This window comes from Petromyzon marinus, chromosome 52, assembly GCF_048934315.1.
Source record: "Petromyzon marinus isolate PM22_M1 ecotype Great Lakes invasive population chromosome 52, UKy_Petmar_22M1.pri1.0, whole genome shotgun sequence".
Lineage (NCBI taxonomy): Eukaryota > Metazoa > Chordata > Hyperoartia > Petromyzontiformes > Petromyzontidae > Petromyzon > Petromyzon marinus.
The window spans coordinates 6,498,999-6,515,656 of record NC_133718.1 but is presented as its reverse complement, the minus strand read 5'-3'; the positions used below and the strand labels follow the sequence as shown (position 1 = coordinate 6,515,656).

At 51.2% G+C, this 16,658-nt stretch overlaps 1 protein-coding gene and 1 pseudogene across 2 annotated transcripts; one reads left to right on the top strand and one right to left on the bottom strand.

Annotated features, from left to right (window-relative positions):
• Positions 1–2,822: 2,822 nt before the first annotated feature.
• On the bottom strand, positions 2,823–7,431 carry BOLA1 (bolA family member 1). Of its 2 annotated transcripts, none has more exons than XM_032973793.2 (3): positions 7,324–7,431; positions 5,257–5,543; positions 2,823–4,610 (listed from the first exon to the last, which is right to left on the bottom strand). In XM_032973793.2, exons 2-3 carry the CDS (start codon positions 5,494–5,496, stop codon positions 4,386–4,388), a joined length of 465 nt encoding a protein of 154 aa, XP_032829684.1. In that variant the 5' UTR covers positions 5,497–5,543; positions 7,324–7,431; the 3' UTR covers positions 2,823–4,385. The 2 variants fall into 2 exon arrangements, with proteins under 2 accessions (XP_032829684.1, XP_075931288.1); XM_076075173.1 differs by having other exon boundaries at positions 7,317–7,419.
• A 6,167-nt stretch (positions 7,432–13,598) lies between these two features.
• LOC116953509 (uncharacterized) lies at positions 13,599–16,303 on the top strand (annotated as a pseudogene).
• Positions 16,304–16,658: the final 355 nt, after the last annotated feature.

Here is a 16,658-nt window from a genome sequence, read left to right as displayed (position 1 = left end):
TCACTCACTGGTGGACACCGCGGGATTGTCACTCGCTGGTGGACACTGCGGGATTGTCACTCACTGGTGGACACCGCGGGATTGTCACTGGTGGACACTGGGATTGTCACTCACTGGTGGACACTGGGGTTGTCATTCGCTGGTGGACACTGTGGGATTGTCACTCACTGGTGGACACTGTGGGATTGTTACTCGCTGGTGGACACTGCGGGATTGTCACTCGCTGGTGGACACTGTGGGATTGTTACTCACTGGTGGACACTGGGATTGTCACTGGTGGACATTGTGGGATTGTCACTCACTGGTGGACACTGTGGGGTTGTCACTCGCTGGTGGACACTGTGGGATTGTTACTCACTGGTGGACACTGGGATTGTCGCTGGTGGACACTGTGAGATTGTTATTCACTGGTGGACACTGTGGGATTGTTACTCACTGGTGGACACTGCGGGATTGTTACTCGCTGGTGGCCACTGCGGGATTGTCACTCACTGGTGGACACTGTGGGATTTTCACTCACTGGTGGACACTGCGGGATTGTCACTCGCTGGTGGACACTGCGGGATTGTCACTCGCTGGTGGACACTGCGGGATTGTCACTAGTGGACACTGTGGGATTGTCACTGGTGGACACTGGGATTGTCACTCACTGGTGGACACTGGGATTTTCACTCACTAGTGGACACTGTGGGATTGTCACTGGTGGACACTGTGGGATTGTTACTCACTGGTGGACACTGCGGGATTGTCACTCACTGGTGGACACTGTGGGATTGTCACTAACTGGTGGACACTGTGGGATTGTCACTAGTGGACACTGTGGGATTGTCACTGGTGGACAATGTGGGATTGTCACTCACTGGTGGACACTGGGATTGTCACTCACTGGTGGACACTGTGGGATTGTCACTCACCTGTGGACAGTGGAATTGTCACTGGTGGACACTGGGATTGTCACTGGTGGACACTGGGATTTTCACTCACTGGTGGACACTTGGATTGTCACTCACTGGTGGACACTGTGGGATTGTCACTGGTGGACACTGCGGGATTGTCACTCACTGGTGGACACTGCGGGATTGTCACTCACTGGTGGACACTGTGGGATTGTCACGCACTGGTGGACACTGTGAGATTGTCACTGGTGGACACTGAGATTGTCACTCACTGGTGGACAATGCGGGATTGTCATTCACTGGAGGACACCGCCTGTGGCGCGACTCTATTACGTGGTACAATTAACTACAAAAGGCGTAATGTTAAAATTACTTCCAGGTGTGTGCGTGTGGAGCGCGGCACATGACGTGGGTTCAATCCCGATACAGGGTGCAACGGGCCGGACCACGTGTTTGAACGAGGGGGGGGGGTGGTGAACGGACTGCAGGATAGAAGATCAGGTTCTGTGTTTGCCCAGGAGATCAAGGAATTGTTGAAGCCTCATTCGGGTCGCCAATTCATCCAGCGTCGCAGCGAGTGGAGATAATTAGCGGGAGGAACGGCACGGATTGAGAAGGAAGGGTGGAAACGTTACATCCGAGCCCGCCACGGAAGCCAATAACCTGCTTGTGCCGTCGCACGGCCGTGTCGGGAACAAGTCCGAACAGTCCGACAATTGCGCTGTTGAGCGTGCGAACTATTTAATAGCGGCTCGAGAAGGGGTGGTCTGTGATTGCTGCGCGCTGTAACCGTTCCGAGAAGAGCTCGATTGTGGCTTAATAAGTGGAGTGTTGCACAACCGCGGCGTGAAGTCACGCGCAGTCAAGCCAAGAATCCGAATTGTGTACCGTGAGTGATGAGTGCCATCTACTGGAGTGCAGTGGTATTCACCAGATTATACAACGGCACTTCGCCCCCTCCTGGATTATAAAGCAAAAAAAACACAATTGGGGGGTTATATCTTATTATAATCTGGTGTTGTGTTTTTTGTGAGACCATATTTCGACAACTTCATTTTACACCGGGCACAACGTTGGGGTGCGTCTTGCTTTGAGGAACGTCTTATAATCCGGAGAATTCGATGCTAAAATGTACATGATATAAGCGAGGCCATGTGCGTTGACAAAGTGCCCGGTTACTTTACATTCCGCCCGTGTTCATAATCAAAGCCAAGTGCTCATCAATACAAATGTCATCGCTCCCTTCCTTATGCTAGATGTCACATCCTTTGCATCGCAGCGTAATGTTTAATTTCACAGAGATGTGTCAATCCATTGCTGGACGAAGGCCCTCCCGACACTGAAGTCGTGATTGTTGTCCCTTCCCACGCCGAGTTGGTGATGGGGGTTGTTTGTCCATACTTCACCACGCCGGTCAGTGTGGGTTGAAGGTTATGGTGAGTGGGGCAGGACCGGTTCTGATTTTACTCGCCACCGATGTTAGCCGTGGCTGGGAGTCGCACTCATGGAGCCGGGGTTCGTAGTTCATCGTGCGATAACACTGATGGTTAAACGCATGCATGTCCTTTATTTAATCCAAGACTTCGTTTGTGTTTTGTGGCAATTGGAATTGCATCGGTGGTGAGATGTTATCTACCTCGCCTGGTATGCAGGAGATCGTGGGTACGATCCTGACCCTTGACACCTGCTGTATATTTGGCGTTTGAATGTCTCTGTCTCTCTCCCTCCACGTGGTCGTGTGGATTTTTCTCGGCGTCCTCCGGTTTTTCCCTCCACATTCACAACCATGTGTTTATAAAGGTGCCACTTTGTTGAGCTATCATTTGTCGCTAAGTCTCTTCAGAAAAAAGACTGACATACTGTATGTTGCTCAGTGGGCATTATCTGGTAAAATACAATTAATGTTAAACGGAAATCTGAGAGATGTGAATTCAAACACTGAATTTAATTCCAGTGCGATGCCAACCTTTAAAATAATATCGTTTGTGCCGAGCGCCACCTGCTGGCACGTCCACGTATATGCAGATACGCATTATTTGGTGATACAGCACTGCGTTGGCAATGGTGCACAAATACAAAAAAACAATACACGTTCGTCAATAAAACTGCCTTTAAAAGGGAAAGATATATAATAGACGACGTTTCAGGCAATGGCCCTTCTTTTGATGCACTATTAAGAGAAAATTGTCCGAAACACCACACATTTCTCCTGTTAAGGCAGTGTTAGTGACGAACGTACTCGCGTAGATTCTCACAAGTTACAGTACTCATCCAAGACTGATTATATCTAGAGGAGGCCCAGAACTGGTTTAAATATCCACCACTGTTATTGGTCTTGAGCGGGAATCAAACCCAAGTGGCCAGGTTCGTAGCGCAGTGCGCTAACCACTACGCCATTACTTTCCAATAACTAATGCAAGAACATGCACGTACTATGCACGGCCGCCTTTGTATCTCTAGTGGCGGTGTTTACACAGTGCACCAGGTACACATTTGAGGCCGAGTCAACCTAGGGGAGGGCACAGGACCCGTTCAGATATTCGTCACCGGCATTAGCCGTGAACAGGAATCGAACTTGGGCCGCCGGGTTCGTCATGCAGTGCGCTGTCTGCTACACTACCGCATGCATGCGCACTTTCTAGTCGGTTCATCACTCACTGCCTCCCTTGAGGCTGGGGGATTTGTGAGACCCTCTCCAAATAGCAAAACACACGCTTTACCGCACACCCCGATGCCCGAGGGGACCACGTGTTTTCTCCGCACACCTGGCCATGTCTAGGGTTTCCCCCTGTCGACCACAAACGATCCATCTCACACGCCCAGTGACAGCTCTAAGGGCCCGGGCCGGGCACAATCATCACCGCAGGCCAGCCGAGGATATTAACAACGGGTCAGGTGAGTTTGAAAAGAGACGGGGTTCAGTCAGGCGGACACACGACCCTCTGCTGGAGCACACGTGGGCAAGGTGAGAATCTGTTTTTTTTATTATTATGAACAATATTAATTGAGTTGTCAATTCAAAAAAAGCACAAAAGGGTCCTTAGACGGGGGGAGCGTAAGTGGCCTGTTGCCAGCAGCAAAATTTGCGGTGGATGTCACAGTGATGATCTCCACGCTCACACTGAGTGCTGCGTGCTGTTCTTCTCTACGAGCAGCCCCTTAACCAGTGGTGGAAAGTGCACATTGCCGTGGTGGGGGCCCCATTCTGTTCAAAGGAAAACCACGCCCGACTTTCCACAAAGTGATTGGTGGAGGTGTGTCATGCGATTGAGTAGGTTGAGTGGGTGAAAGAGTGGTTGAGTCGGACAGGTGGGTGAGCGAGCGAGTGGGCGGGCGGATGAGAGAGCGAGTCAGCGAATGGGCGAGAGGGTTGAGTGGGTTGCTGAATGGGCTATGCGGGCGAGCGGAATTCAGACAGGAGGTCCCATTTGCGCGGTTGGTACACGTCAACCACACTCGCGCCACTGCCCGGTTGGCCGTGGCCGCTCCCTAACTTGGGCCCGCGTCGCCGTGCCGCCCCTCGCGCTTGGAGCCCCCCAGGCACGGGGGGCTGGGATCCACGCGTCCCCCGCTGCTCCCCCACTGCTCGGGCGTGCGCGCCTGTATGGAGAGGGCGTGCACACAGCCCACCAGCTCGTCGCGCAGAGCCTCGTTGACGAGGCGGTGGCGCGCGAGCAGAGACACGCCCTCGAACTGCGCGGACACCACCACCACCTTGAGAGCACGTGGAGGGGGAGGAGAGTGGGGGAGCAGAGGAGAAGGAGGGTGGGGGGAGAAGGGGTGATTAGGGGTGGGGGCAGAAAGGTTGTTCCACGGCGTATATGGCCACTGAATATGGCTTACGTGTTCCATTACATTCCATCCTCATTCTGAACGTTAACGTTGCATTATATCGCTTTACAATTCTGTTTTAACATTCCTTGAAATGTCTCTGCAATAAACTGAACAGTATGGAATCCTTCAGGCCAATGTTAGTATACAGCATTATTTAATAACAAACCATAGCCCCTTTGTCAACGCACTACTCACAATAACACAGACTCTGTTGGGGCAATTTATGTTAGCGAGCACCTATAAAGGCCGGCACCTATAAAGGCCGGCACGGCACACGAGGGGAGTACGTGCACTCACTGAACACACACACACACACGTAGCACACGCAGACTCGCTGGACCGCTTGAGATGGAGACAGCGATGGCTTGGGGAGACGTTCAGTCAGCAGTGGATCGATCATGGCTCATATTGCCCTCACTCCTGTTCCACAGCACAGTGGGGGTGACACCGCCAGACCCTCAGTAGTCACTCCCCCCCCCCCGTGGATAGCTGTGCCTCACCCCCCCCCCCCCCTTGCCACTCACACCTTGAAGTGCGTCTCAGATCCGCGGGGCACCGCGTGCATCCCGCTCTCGTTGACCACGTCCAGGTGCACGGGGCCCAGGGCCCGTGTCAGCTTCTCTCGGATCGACTCCTGCACGGGGCCACCGGGGGCCGCGGTGGCCGGCATCGTGGACCGAGACCTCGCGGTCTCCGCACGGCGCCAACGAGGTCTCGTCAGCAGGGATCGCAGGGCCGGGGCGACGAGCGGCCGGCGGGCCAGCATGGGGCGGGCGGGCGGGCGCACGCACGCACGCCTCCCGTGCTTTCGCTCTGAGGACACAACAAAGCACAGCGTCGTCAAGATGACTCGGCAAAATCGGGCGGCTTCAAGAACCAGGAACAGACGGGATAATCGAGGGTGGCGAGCTGCTCAATTCGGTTCAGGAAAAAGCTGTCCAATGCGTTGGGGCGGAACGTCGGACATCGTGCCTGACAACACAAGTGTGCATCTCGCCATTGCACACGTCCAATTCTGAAGCACAGTACGCCGTTTCGTATGGTCAATGACTATACGTCATCGACCATACTTCACCACGCTGGTAACTGACTATACGTCATCGACCATACTTCACCACGCTGACTATACGTCATCGGACATACTTCACCACGCTGGTAACTGACTATACGTCATCGACCATACTTCACCACGCTGACTATACGTCATCGACCATACTTCACCACGCTGGTAACTGACTATACGTCATCGACCATACTTCACGCTGGTAACTGACTATACGTCATCGACCATACTTCACCATGGTAACTGACTACGTCATCGACCATACTTCACCACGCTGACTATACGTTATCGACCATACTTCACCACGCTAACTGACTATACGTCACTGACCATACTTCACCACGCTGGTAACTGACTATACGTCATCGACCATACTTCACGCTGGTAACTGACTATACGTCATCGACCATACTTCACCACGCTGGTAACTGACTATACGTCATCGACCATACTTCACCACGCTGGTAACTGACTATACGTCATCGACCATACTTCACCACGCTGGTAACTGCCGAGCACCATGCGAAGCGCAAATCTCACCCCGTGTGATGACACAACACTTACGGTGGTGTGTGATGTTGTGTTTATTGTGTATATTATTGGTGTGTATATTATTGTGTTACGCTGTACACTACTAGTGTGATGTTGTTGTGTTTATTGTTGTGTACGTTATTGTGTTACGCTGTACACTACAAGTGTAATATTGTTGTGTATGTTATTGTGTTACGCTGTACACTACAAGTGTAATATTGTTGTGTATATTATTGTTTATGTTATTGTGTTACGCTGTACACTACAAGTGTAATATTGTTGTGTATATTATTGTGTATGTTATTGTGTTACGCTGTACACTACAAGTGTAATATTGTTGTGTACATTGTGTTACGCTGTACACTACAAGTGTAATATTGTTGTGTATATTATTGTGTTACGCTGTACACTACAAGTGTAATAGTGTTGTGTATATTATTGTGTATGTGATTGTGTTACGCTGTACACTACAAGTGTAATATTGTTGTGTACATTATTGTGTTACGCTGTACACTACAAGTGTAATATTGTTGTGTATATTATTGTGTTACGCTGTACACTATAAGTGTAATATTGTTGTGTACATTATTGTGTTACGCTGTACACTACAAGTGTAATATTGTTGTGTATATTATTGTGTTACGCTGTACACTACAAGTGTAATATTGTTGTGTACATTATTGTGTTACACTGTACACTACAAGTGTAATATTGTTGTGTATGTTATTGTGTTACGCTGTACACTACAAGTGTAATATTGTTATATATTATGTTGTGTATATTATGTTGTGTATATTGTTACGCTGTACACTACTAGTGTAATATTGTTGTGTACGTTATTGTGTTACGCTGTACACTACTAGTGTAATATTGTTGTGTATGTTATTGTGTTACGCTGTACACTACAAGTGTGATATTGTTATATATTATGTTGTGTATATTACGTTGTGTATGTTATTGTGTGTATTATGTTGTGTATATTATTTTGTTACGCTGTACACTGCACGCTGTTGTTGTGCAGTCCAAGTCGCTCGCCGCTCAATGATGACGTTGCGTGACCACTCGAGGACGTCTCGGTCGCCTCGTGATGACGCCACGGGCCCACGTGACGCGCAGTGACGCGCGCCGCGCACGTGGTGGCCTGACGCGGGCACGCGGCTGACACGTGCGCGTCAAGACACCACGTGTCGCGGCGTGCACCGCGGGTCAATAGAAACTCATAGCCTGTCAGAGCCCACATGCGGTTTGTGCCCCGTGTTCTTGTGCACGGAAATTGAGTTTTCAAGTCCACACGGCGTTATATAGCCGTTCCAATACGGGCAATACATTTTGTTTAATTGTGTCTGTGTTTCTCCCTTGTGATGGGACGTTGTAGGGGGTCGTCCATAAATGACGTCACGTACCTAGTGGGGGGGGGGGGGGGGGTCAGACATTTGTGACGATGTTTGACGAGGGGGAGGGGGGGGTTTGAGAAATGAGACGTCACATCGAAATGCGCAACTTTAAATAAATATAGAATTCATACTCTTTGTTTTTTTCGGTAAAGTCACGTAGGTAAAATAAAATATAAAATTAAACAACTGGTTAGTTTTATTTTATTTTAAATTACAAGTTTTCTTTTATTTTAAATTTTATTTTACCTACGTGACTTTACCGAAAAAAACAGTGTGAATCCTTGCAGTCACGAAAGCTTCAAATCTAGACATATAGAATTGTTATAACAACAATAATTGTTATAACAACACTTCTACAACATCAGAGTGCAGCGCCACATTAAATACGCACTGCAATAACAATAGTTTAAAGCGATTTGAAGCATGGTTTATTTTCAAAAAGTGAAATATATTTTGGGGGGGGGGGGGGGTCAGAGCTTTGTGACGTCATATTTGAGGGGGGGTCTGATTTTTTGTGACGCCGTGTGACGAGACGGGGGGGTCAAAAATCGTCCAAAATTGCGTGACGTCATTTATGGAGAGCCCTTAGGATGAACGTTGAGATTTATAAGGGCACGGGGTGAGCAATAAGGTCTGAATTGGTCTATTATAAGATAGGCACTGATAAGAGGTTGACAGGTATGAAAACTATAAATATATATATTTTTATTTTACCAGGTAAGATCCACTGAGCCTATATCGGTCTTATTATTCAGAAGCGACCTGGACATAAAATTATATCTCGACGAAGTGGCTCATCATGTGGAAATGTATAGCGGCTGCCGAATACTCTAAACGCGCGATGTTGATTCTAAATGCGGAGGGGGGAAAAAACGGAACAATTTTTTTTTTATTTTACCAGATAAAAAAACAGAGGATCCGGAGTAAAATCCACGCGACCATGGGGAGAGAGAGACACACACACAAACTCCAAATATACAACAGGCGTCAGGGTAGGGATCGAACTCAGGGCATAAGGGATCTGTAGGGGTATTAAGGGGTGTATTGGGGTGAGTGAGGATATATGGGGTCCGTAGGGGTATATCGGAGTCTCTTATAAACACCTCATGGTCTGTGCACGGTATATTAAAACAAATAACTCGATTCTTTACATGAGTGACAGTTGCAACTGTCAATGAGAGTGACAGTTGCAACTGTCAATGAGAGTGACAGTTGCAACTGTCAATGGAGAGCGACAGTTTCAAGTCGTTGAGAGTGACAGTTGCCACTGTCAATGTCAGTGACAGTTGCAAGTCGTTGAGAGTGACAGTTGCCACTGTCAATGTGAGTGACAGTTGCAACTGTCAATGGAGAGCGACAGTTGCAAGTCGTTGAGAGTGACAGTTGCCACTGTCAATGTGAGTGACAGTTGCCACTGTCAATGGAGAGCGATAGTTGCAGGTCGTTGAGAGTGACAGTTGCAACTGTCAATGTAAGTGACAGTTGCAACTGTCAATGAGAGTGACAGTTGCAACTGTCAATGTTAGTGACAGTTGCAACTGTCAATGTGAGTGATAGTTGCAACTGTCAATGTGAGTGACAGTGGCAACTGTCAATGTGAGTGATAGTTGCAACTGTGAATGTGAGTGACAGTTGCAACTGTCAATGTGAGTGATAGTTGCAACTGTCAATGTGAGTGACAGTTGCAACTGTCAATGAGAGTGACAGTTGCAACTGTCAATGGAGCAAGTCGTTGAGGGACAGTTGCGAAGTCTCCCCAGCAGGTAGCGCTGTGTGCTACCCTCTGCGCTGGTTTATAGTTTGTATCGTTATATTTACTTTGCTTGTTATTTATTCCATTATGTTTAATTTCCGTAAATGTAGGTCTCGGCAAAGTGCTTCTTCCATGAAGTCATACAAACTAAAAGATTGATGTTGCAAGAGGTGCATATGGGGGTCTGTGGGAACATGTATGTTGATTCTTTCGCACTATACGTAGCCAACCGTAAGAGTTCTGAAGCGGTTTAAGGGGCATGTAGGGATATTAGGGGTCTGGGGATATTAGGGGTTGTGGTGATATAAGGGGTCTGTGGCCGTATAAGGGATCTGCGGGGTCTTGGGAGTATGCGGGTCTTGGGTGTGGGGGTCTAGGGGATGTGCCAGGGTCTAGGGTGTGTACGGGGTTTAGGGAGTATGTGGATCTAGAAGGGGTGGGGGTCTAGGGGATCTGTGGGGGTCTAGGGGATGTTGGGAGTCTTTGAAAGTTTAGGGGGCCTGCGGGGGTCCAGAGGGGGTGGGGTCTAGGGGATCTGCGGAGGTCTAGAGGGGCGGGGGTCTAGAGAGGGTGGGGGTCTGGGGGGGGGGTCTAGAGGGGGCGGGGGTCTAGAGAGGGTGGGGGTCTAGAGGGGGCGGGGGTCTAGAGGGGGCGGGGGTCTAGAGAGGGTGGGGGTCTAGAGGGGGCGGGGGTCTAGAGGGGCGGGGGTCTAGGGGGGGGGGTGGGGGTCTAGAGGGGGCGGGGTTCTAGAGAGGGTGGGGGTCTAGGGGGTCTAGAGGGGGCGGGGGTCTAGAGAGGGTGGGGGTCTAGGGGGGGGTCTAGAGGGGGCGAGGGTCTAGAGGGGGTGGGGGTCTAGAGGGGGTGGGGGTCTAGGGGGGGTGGGGGTCTAGAGGGGGTGGGGGTCTAGAGGGGGTGGGGGTCTAGGGGGGGTGGGGGTCTAGGGGGGGTGGGGTCTAGAGGGGGTGGGGGTCTAGGGGGGGTGGGGATCTAGGGGGGGTGGGGATCTAGAGGGGGCGGGGGTCTAGGGGGGGTGGGGTCTAGGGGGGGTGGGGGTCTAGGGGGGGCGGGGGTCTAGGGGGGCGGGGGTCTAGAGGGGGCGGGGATCTAGAGGGGGTCTAGAGGGGGCGGGGGTCTAGAGGGGGCGGGGGGTCTAGAGGGGGCGGGGGTCTAGAGGGGACGGGGGTCTAGAGGGGGGTCTAGGGGGGGGTCTAGGCGGGGGTCTAGAAGGGGCGGGGGTCTAGGGGGGGTAGGGGTCTAGAGGGGGTGGGGGTCTAGGGGGGGTGGGGTCTATGGAGGGTGGGGGTCTAGAGGGGGTGGGGTCTAGGGGGGGTGGGGGTCTAGAGGGGGCGGGGGTCTAGAGGGAGCGCGGGTCTAGAGGGGGCGGGGGTCTAGGGGGGGCGGGGGTCTAGAGGGGGTGGGGGTCTAGGGGGTGCGGGGGGTCTAGGGGGGCGGGGGGTCTAGGGGGGGGGGCGGGGGTCTAGGGGGGGGGCGGGGGTCTAGGGGGGGCGGGGAGGGGGCGGGGGTCTAGAGAGGGCGGGGGTCTAGAGGGGGCGGGGGTCTAGAGGGGGCGGGGGTCTAGGGGGGGCGGGGGTCTAGAGGGGGCGGGGGTCTAGAGGGGGTGGGGGTCTAGGGGGGCGGGGATCTAGGGAGGGCGGGGGTCTAGAGGGGGCGGGGGTCTAGAGGGCGGGGGTCTAGAGGGGGCGGGGGTCTAGGGGGGGCGGGGGTCTAGAGGGAGCGGGGGTCTAGGGGGGCCTGCGGGCGTCTAGAGGGGGCGGGGGTCTAGAGGGGGTGGGGGTCTAGGGGGGGTGGGGGTCTAGGGGGTGCGGGGGTCTAGGGGGGCGGGGTCTAGGGGGGCGGGGGGTCTAGGGGGGCGGGGGTCTAGAGGGGGCGGGGGTCTAGGGGGGGCGGGGGTCTAGAGGGGGCGGGGGTCTAGGGGGGGCGGGGGTCTAGGGGGGCGGGGGTCTAGGGGGGGCGGGGGTCTAGAGGGCGGGGGTCTAGAGGGGGCAGGGGTCTAGGGGGGGCGGGGGTCTAGGGGGGCCTGCGGGCATCTAGAGGGGGCGGGGGTCTAGAGGGGGTGGGGGTCTAGGGGGGGTGGGGGTCTAGGGGGGGTGGGGGTCTAGAGGGGGCGGGGGTCTAGGGGGGGTGGGGGTCTAGAGGGGGCGGGGGTCTAGGGGGGCGGGGGTCTATGGGGGGTGGGGGTCTAGAGGGGGCGGGGGTCTAGAGGGGGCGGGGGTCTAGAGGGGGCGGGGGTCTAGGGGGGGCGGGGGTCTAGGGGGGATGGGGGTCTAGGGGGTGTCGCTTGCCCTCCCCGCTGCTTCGTGACGTTACCGCGCTAGGGTCCACGGTCGTTCCCCCACGGTGGCGGCCTGGGCAGTGCGAACTCGTTTGACGCGGACCCTGTGGTTTGTGACGTCAGCTCTCTCCCGCTGCCTTCGATCTTCTACCAGCGCCGGGGTTTGTTGATTAAAGGTTACATTCATTCGATTATATTTCGTATTTTGCATACATCATGCTTCGTGATGTATGCAAAAAAGCCGTGCATTGATGTGGGGAGGGGGGGCAATAGTAGTGAACGGGGGTGTATGGGGGGTCGAGGTGTGTGTGTGTGGGGATATTTCGGGTGGTGGCGGGTTTAACGACACACTTATGCAGGGTGCTTCACACGACAACAACGTGAACACTATTGACAATGTGCAACAATAACCATAAGAAATGTGCTGCCTCCGGCCTCCAGAGACCACCTGGATAATATTCCAGGCGTGCGTTGACAATGATGGCGAACAAGTGGGAGACTCTTTGACTTTTTGAAGCTATAAACATTACATTTGTTATCGTGTTACAGTGCTATTATACCGTTCTTTAGCCATTAAAAACGATAGTCCCATGTGTGCGTTAACATTTTTTGAAGCGCTATGTATTTACGCGATCTAACCCAAACACACTTGCTGGACAAGAGATGAGTAAACCTGCCTTCACAGATTGCTTGTTCACAGCAGTTGCAACTGTCACTCTCATTGACAGTTGCAACTGTCACTCTCATTGACAGTTGCAACTGCCACTCTCATTGACAGTTGCAACTGTCACTCTCATTGACAGTTGCAACTGTCGCACTCATTGACAGTTGCAACTGCCACTCTCATTGACAGTTGCAACTGTCACTCTCATTGACAGTTGCAACTGCCACTCTCATTGACAGTTGCAACTGCCACTCCCATTGACAGTTGCAACTCTTACTCTCATTGACAGTTGCAACTGTCACTCTCATTGACAGTTGCAACTGCCACTCTCATTGACAGTTGCAACTGTCACTCATTGACAGTTGCAACTGCCACTCTCATTGACAGTTGCAACTGCCACTCTCATTGACAGTTGCAACTGCCACTCTCATTGACAGTTGCAACTGTCACTCTCATTGACAGTTGCAACTGCCACTCTCATTGACACTTGCAACTGCCACTCTCATTGACAGTTGCAACTGCCACTCCCATTGACAGTTGCAACTCTTACTCTCATTGACAGTTGCAACTGTCACTCTCATTGACAGTTGCAACTGCCACTCTCATTGACAGTTGCAACTGTCACTCATTGACAGTTGCAACTGCCACTCTCATTGACAGTTGCAACTGCCACTCTCATTGACAGTTGCAACTGCCACTCTCATTGACAGTTGCAACTGCCACTCATTGCCAGTTGCAACTGCCACTCTCATTGACAGTTGCAACTGTCACTCTCATTGACAGTTGCAACTGCCACTCTCATTGACACTTGCAACTGCCACTCTCATTGACAGTTGCAACTGCCACACTCATTGACAGTTGCAACTGCCACTATCATTGAGAGTTGCAACTGTCACTCTCATTGACAGTTGCAACTGCCCCTCTCATTGACAGTTGCAACTGCCACTATCATTGACAGTTGCAACTGTCACTCTCATTGACAGTTGCAACTGCCACTCTCATTGACAGTTACAACTGTCACTCTCATTGACAGTTGCAACTGCCACTCCCATTGACAGTTGCAACTGCCACTCTCATTGACAGTTGCAACTGTCACTATAATTGACAGTTGCAACTGGCACTCTCATTGACAGTTGCAACTGCCACTCTCATTGACAGTTGCAACTGTCACTCCCATTGACAGTTGCAACTGCCACTCTCATTGACAGTTGCAACTGTCACTCTCAACGACTTGCAACTGTCGCTCTCCATTGACAGCTGCAACTCTCACTCTCATTGACAGTTGCAACAGTTAGTATTCTCTGTACAGTACCTGGTGTGGTGTGTAAACATCGCCACTGGGGAGACAAAGGCAGCCGAGCGTGGTGCTGGCCATCATAGGTGCTGCTCGCTAACAGCACTTGCCCCTACAGTATGTTCAGGCTACACGGGGGATCTTTCTCTTAATGTGTGTACACGAGGAACAGGCGTCTAATGAACAGAGGCAGCGTCAAGGAACGGTTAATCTAAATTGTCTTATGGTTAAATTTGTATTTAAAGCTTTCGCGACTGCAGGGATTCATATTCTGAGAAGATGGATTGTGGCTTAGCAATCATTGGAAGGATTTGATAAACCATTTCGGGTCTTGATTGTTCACGCTTACGGTGGCTTTCAGACCGCATCCATTATTTTCGTCTTCCCCCTCCTCTTTTCCGAACATAGATGGACTCGTCCATCTGAATAACTGCCAAATCGCTCTCCGTGGTGCTACCGTTAAAAAACCCGCCAATTTTTTCTAAATTTTATTGCCGTGGTTTTCACACCTGATGATGATTGCTTGTATTGCAGTCGAAACGTCGTGAGAATTTTATTGTTTTATATTTTTATATATTTTATTGTTTCCCTTCTACGTGACTTTACCGAAAGAACCAAGAATATGTCTTACGGTTGTTATTGTTTGACTTGCATCACACTGGGATTATTGCACGCAGCGTTGTAATATGGTGGGGTTTTTTTGGAAGATTTGCTAGTTTATCCAGGATGTTTCTGTTGCGCGTCGTCGCTTTAATATGTTCTCTGTTCATATTTTGTTTGTTGCGGTTGCACCCGACTTAAGAGCCGCATGGCTCACAGGGCTATACCTAATAAATCAAACTTGAATGAAACTTGAAAGGAACACGCATCTTAAGGAACAGAAGCAGCAGCTTGAGGCACAGAAAGAACTTGAGGAACAGAAGCAGCAGCTTGAGGCACAGAAGGAACTTGAGGAACAGAAGCAACTGAAGAAACAGAAGCAGCTCAATGAACAGAAGCTACTTAAGAAACAGAAGCAGCTTGAGGAACAAGCAGCTGAAGGAACAGAAGCAGCTCAATGAACAGAAGCAGCTCAAGGAACAGAAGCAGCTTGAGGAACAGAAGCAGCTGAAGGAAGAGAAGCAGCTGAAGGAACAGAAGCAGCTTGAGGAACAGAAGCAGCTCAATGAACAGAAGCAGCTCGAGGAACAGAAGCAGCTTAAGGAACAGAAGCAGCTTGAGGAACAGAAGCAGCTCAATGAACAAGAAGCTCAATGAACAGAAGCAGCTTGAGGAACAGAAGCAGCTCAAGGAACAGAATCAGCTGAAGGAAGAGAAGCAGCTGAAGGAAGAGAAGCAGCTTGAGGAACAGAAGCAGCTCGAGGAACAGAAGCAGCGTGAGGAATAAAAGCAGCTGACGGAAGAGAAGCAGCTTGAGGAAGAGAAGCAGCTTGAGGAACAGAGGCAGCTTGAGGAAGAGAAGCAGCTTGAGAAACAGAAGCAGCTCAATGAACAGAGGCAGCTGAAGGAAGAGAAACAGCTGAAGGAACAGACGCAGCTTGAGGAACAGAAGCAGCTTGAGGAACAGAAGCAGCTTGTGGAACAGAAGCAGCTGAAGGAACAGAAGCAGCTCAATGAACAGAAGCAGCTGAAGGAAGAGAAGCAGCTTGAGAAACAGAAGCAGCTTGAGGAACAGAAGCAGCTTGAGGAACAGAAGCAGCTGAAGGAACAGAATCAGCTCAAGGAACAGAAGTAGCTGAAGGAACAGAATCAGCTCAAGGAACAGAAGCAGCTGAAGGAAGAGAAGCAGCTTGAGGAACAGAAGCAGCTTGAGGAACAGAAGCAGCTTGAGGAACAGAATCAGCTCAAGGAACAGAATCAGCTGAAGGAAGAGAAGCAGCTGAAGGAAGAGAAGCAGCTTGAGGAACAGAAGCAGCTCAATGAACAGAAGCTACTTAAGAAACAGAAGCAGCTTGAGGAACAGAAGCAGCTGAAGGAACAGAAGCAGCTTAGGGAACAGAAGCAGCTTGAGGAACAGAAGCAGCTTGAGGAACAGAAGCAGCTGAAGGAAGAGAAGCAGCTGAAGGAACAGAAGCAGCTTAGGGAACAGAAGCAGCTTGAGGAACAGAAGCAGCTGAAGAGAAGCAGCTTGAGGAACAGAAGCAGCTTGAGGAACAGAAGCAGCTGAAGAGAAGTGGCTTGAGGAACAGAAGCAGCTTAGGGAACAGAAGCAGCTTGAGGAACAGAAGCAACTTCAAAAGCCACAGGAGCTGCTCTTTCGTCGAGTCTCAAGACTCTTTCAGCAAGTGTCCTGCAATGGGATGTTGCTCACTTGCATTCACGAGCATCAATAATCCGTACAGCTTCACGAGATGGATTCAATAAACCATCATCCAATTATCTTCTAACCACCTCATCGCCATATACAGGATCCCTGTTTGTCATACATCAAACCATGAATTGAAATTTAACATGTGAAATTATGTAAGAGGTCACATTGCCGCTGCACCGGTTTTCATCTTACAGCAGTCAGGGTGATCCGTTTATAGAATAAAATACGGATACATTATGGAGCAGCGTTCTTTACTAATTTTCACGGGGGGGGGGGGGGGGTGGGCACTTTGGCCGATAAGACATCGTCAATGTGAGGGCCGCCACATTTGAAACCATTGGGTTTGGCAGCATGATGGGGGTGTGCTCACATGTTGAGTATTGTCGGGGGCCGCGCTAAAGGCCACCAGGGGCCGCCAGTGGCCTGCGGGCCTTGCAATGAAGAACACTTGTCGAGAAAACACATTCCTGCGGAGGGAGCTGGTACGAACGTTGGGTTGCTCGGTCAATGGCCAGGGTCAACGGCGGCACCACGTGGTGTATTCCGCAAATATGCCCGACTGTGAGGGCGGGCACAAGCCGGCGTGAGTAGGTGAAACGTTGAGTTTTATAAGGGCACCACGGGG

Excerpts from the sequence above, each read along its gene's own strand:
- BOLA1 (XM_032973793.2), bottom strand. The coding sequence starts at position 5,496 with ATGCTGGCCCGCCGGCCGCTCGTCGCCCCGGCCCTGCGATCCCTGCTG. Across the intron at positions 4,611-5,256 it reads GATCTGAGACGCACTTCAAG|GTGGTGGTGGTGTCCGCGCA; the intron begins GTGTGAGTGGCA and ends CGTGCTCTCAAG.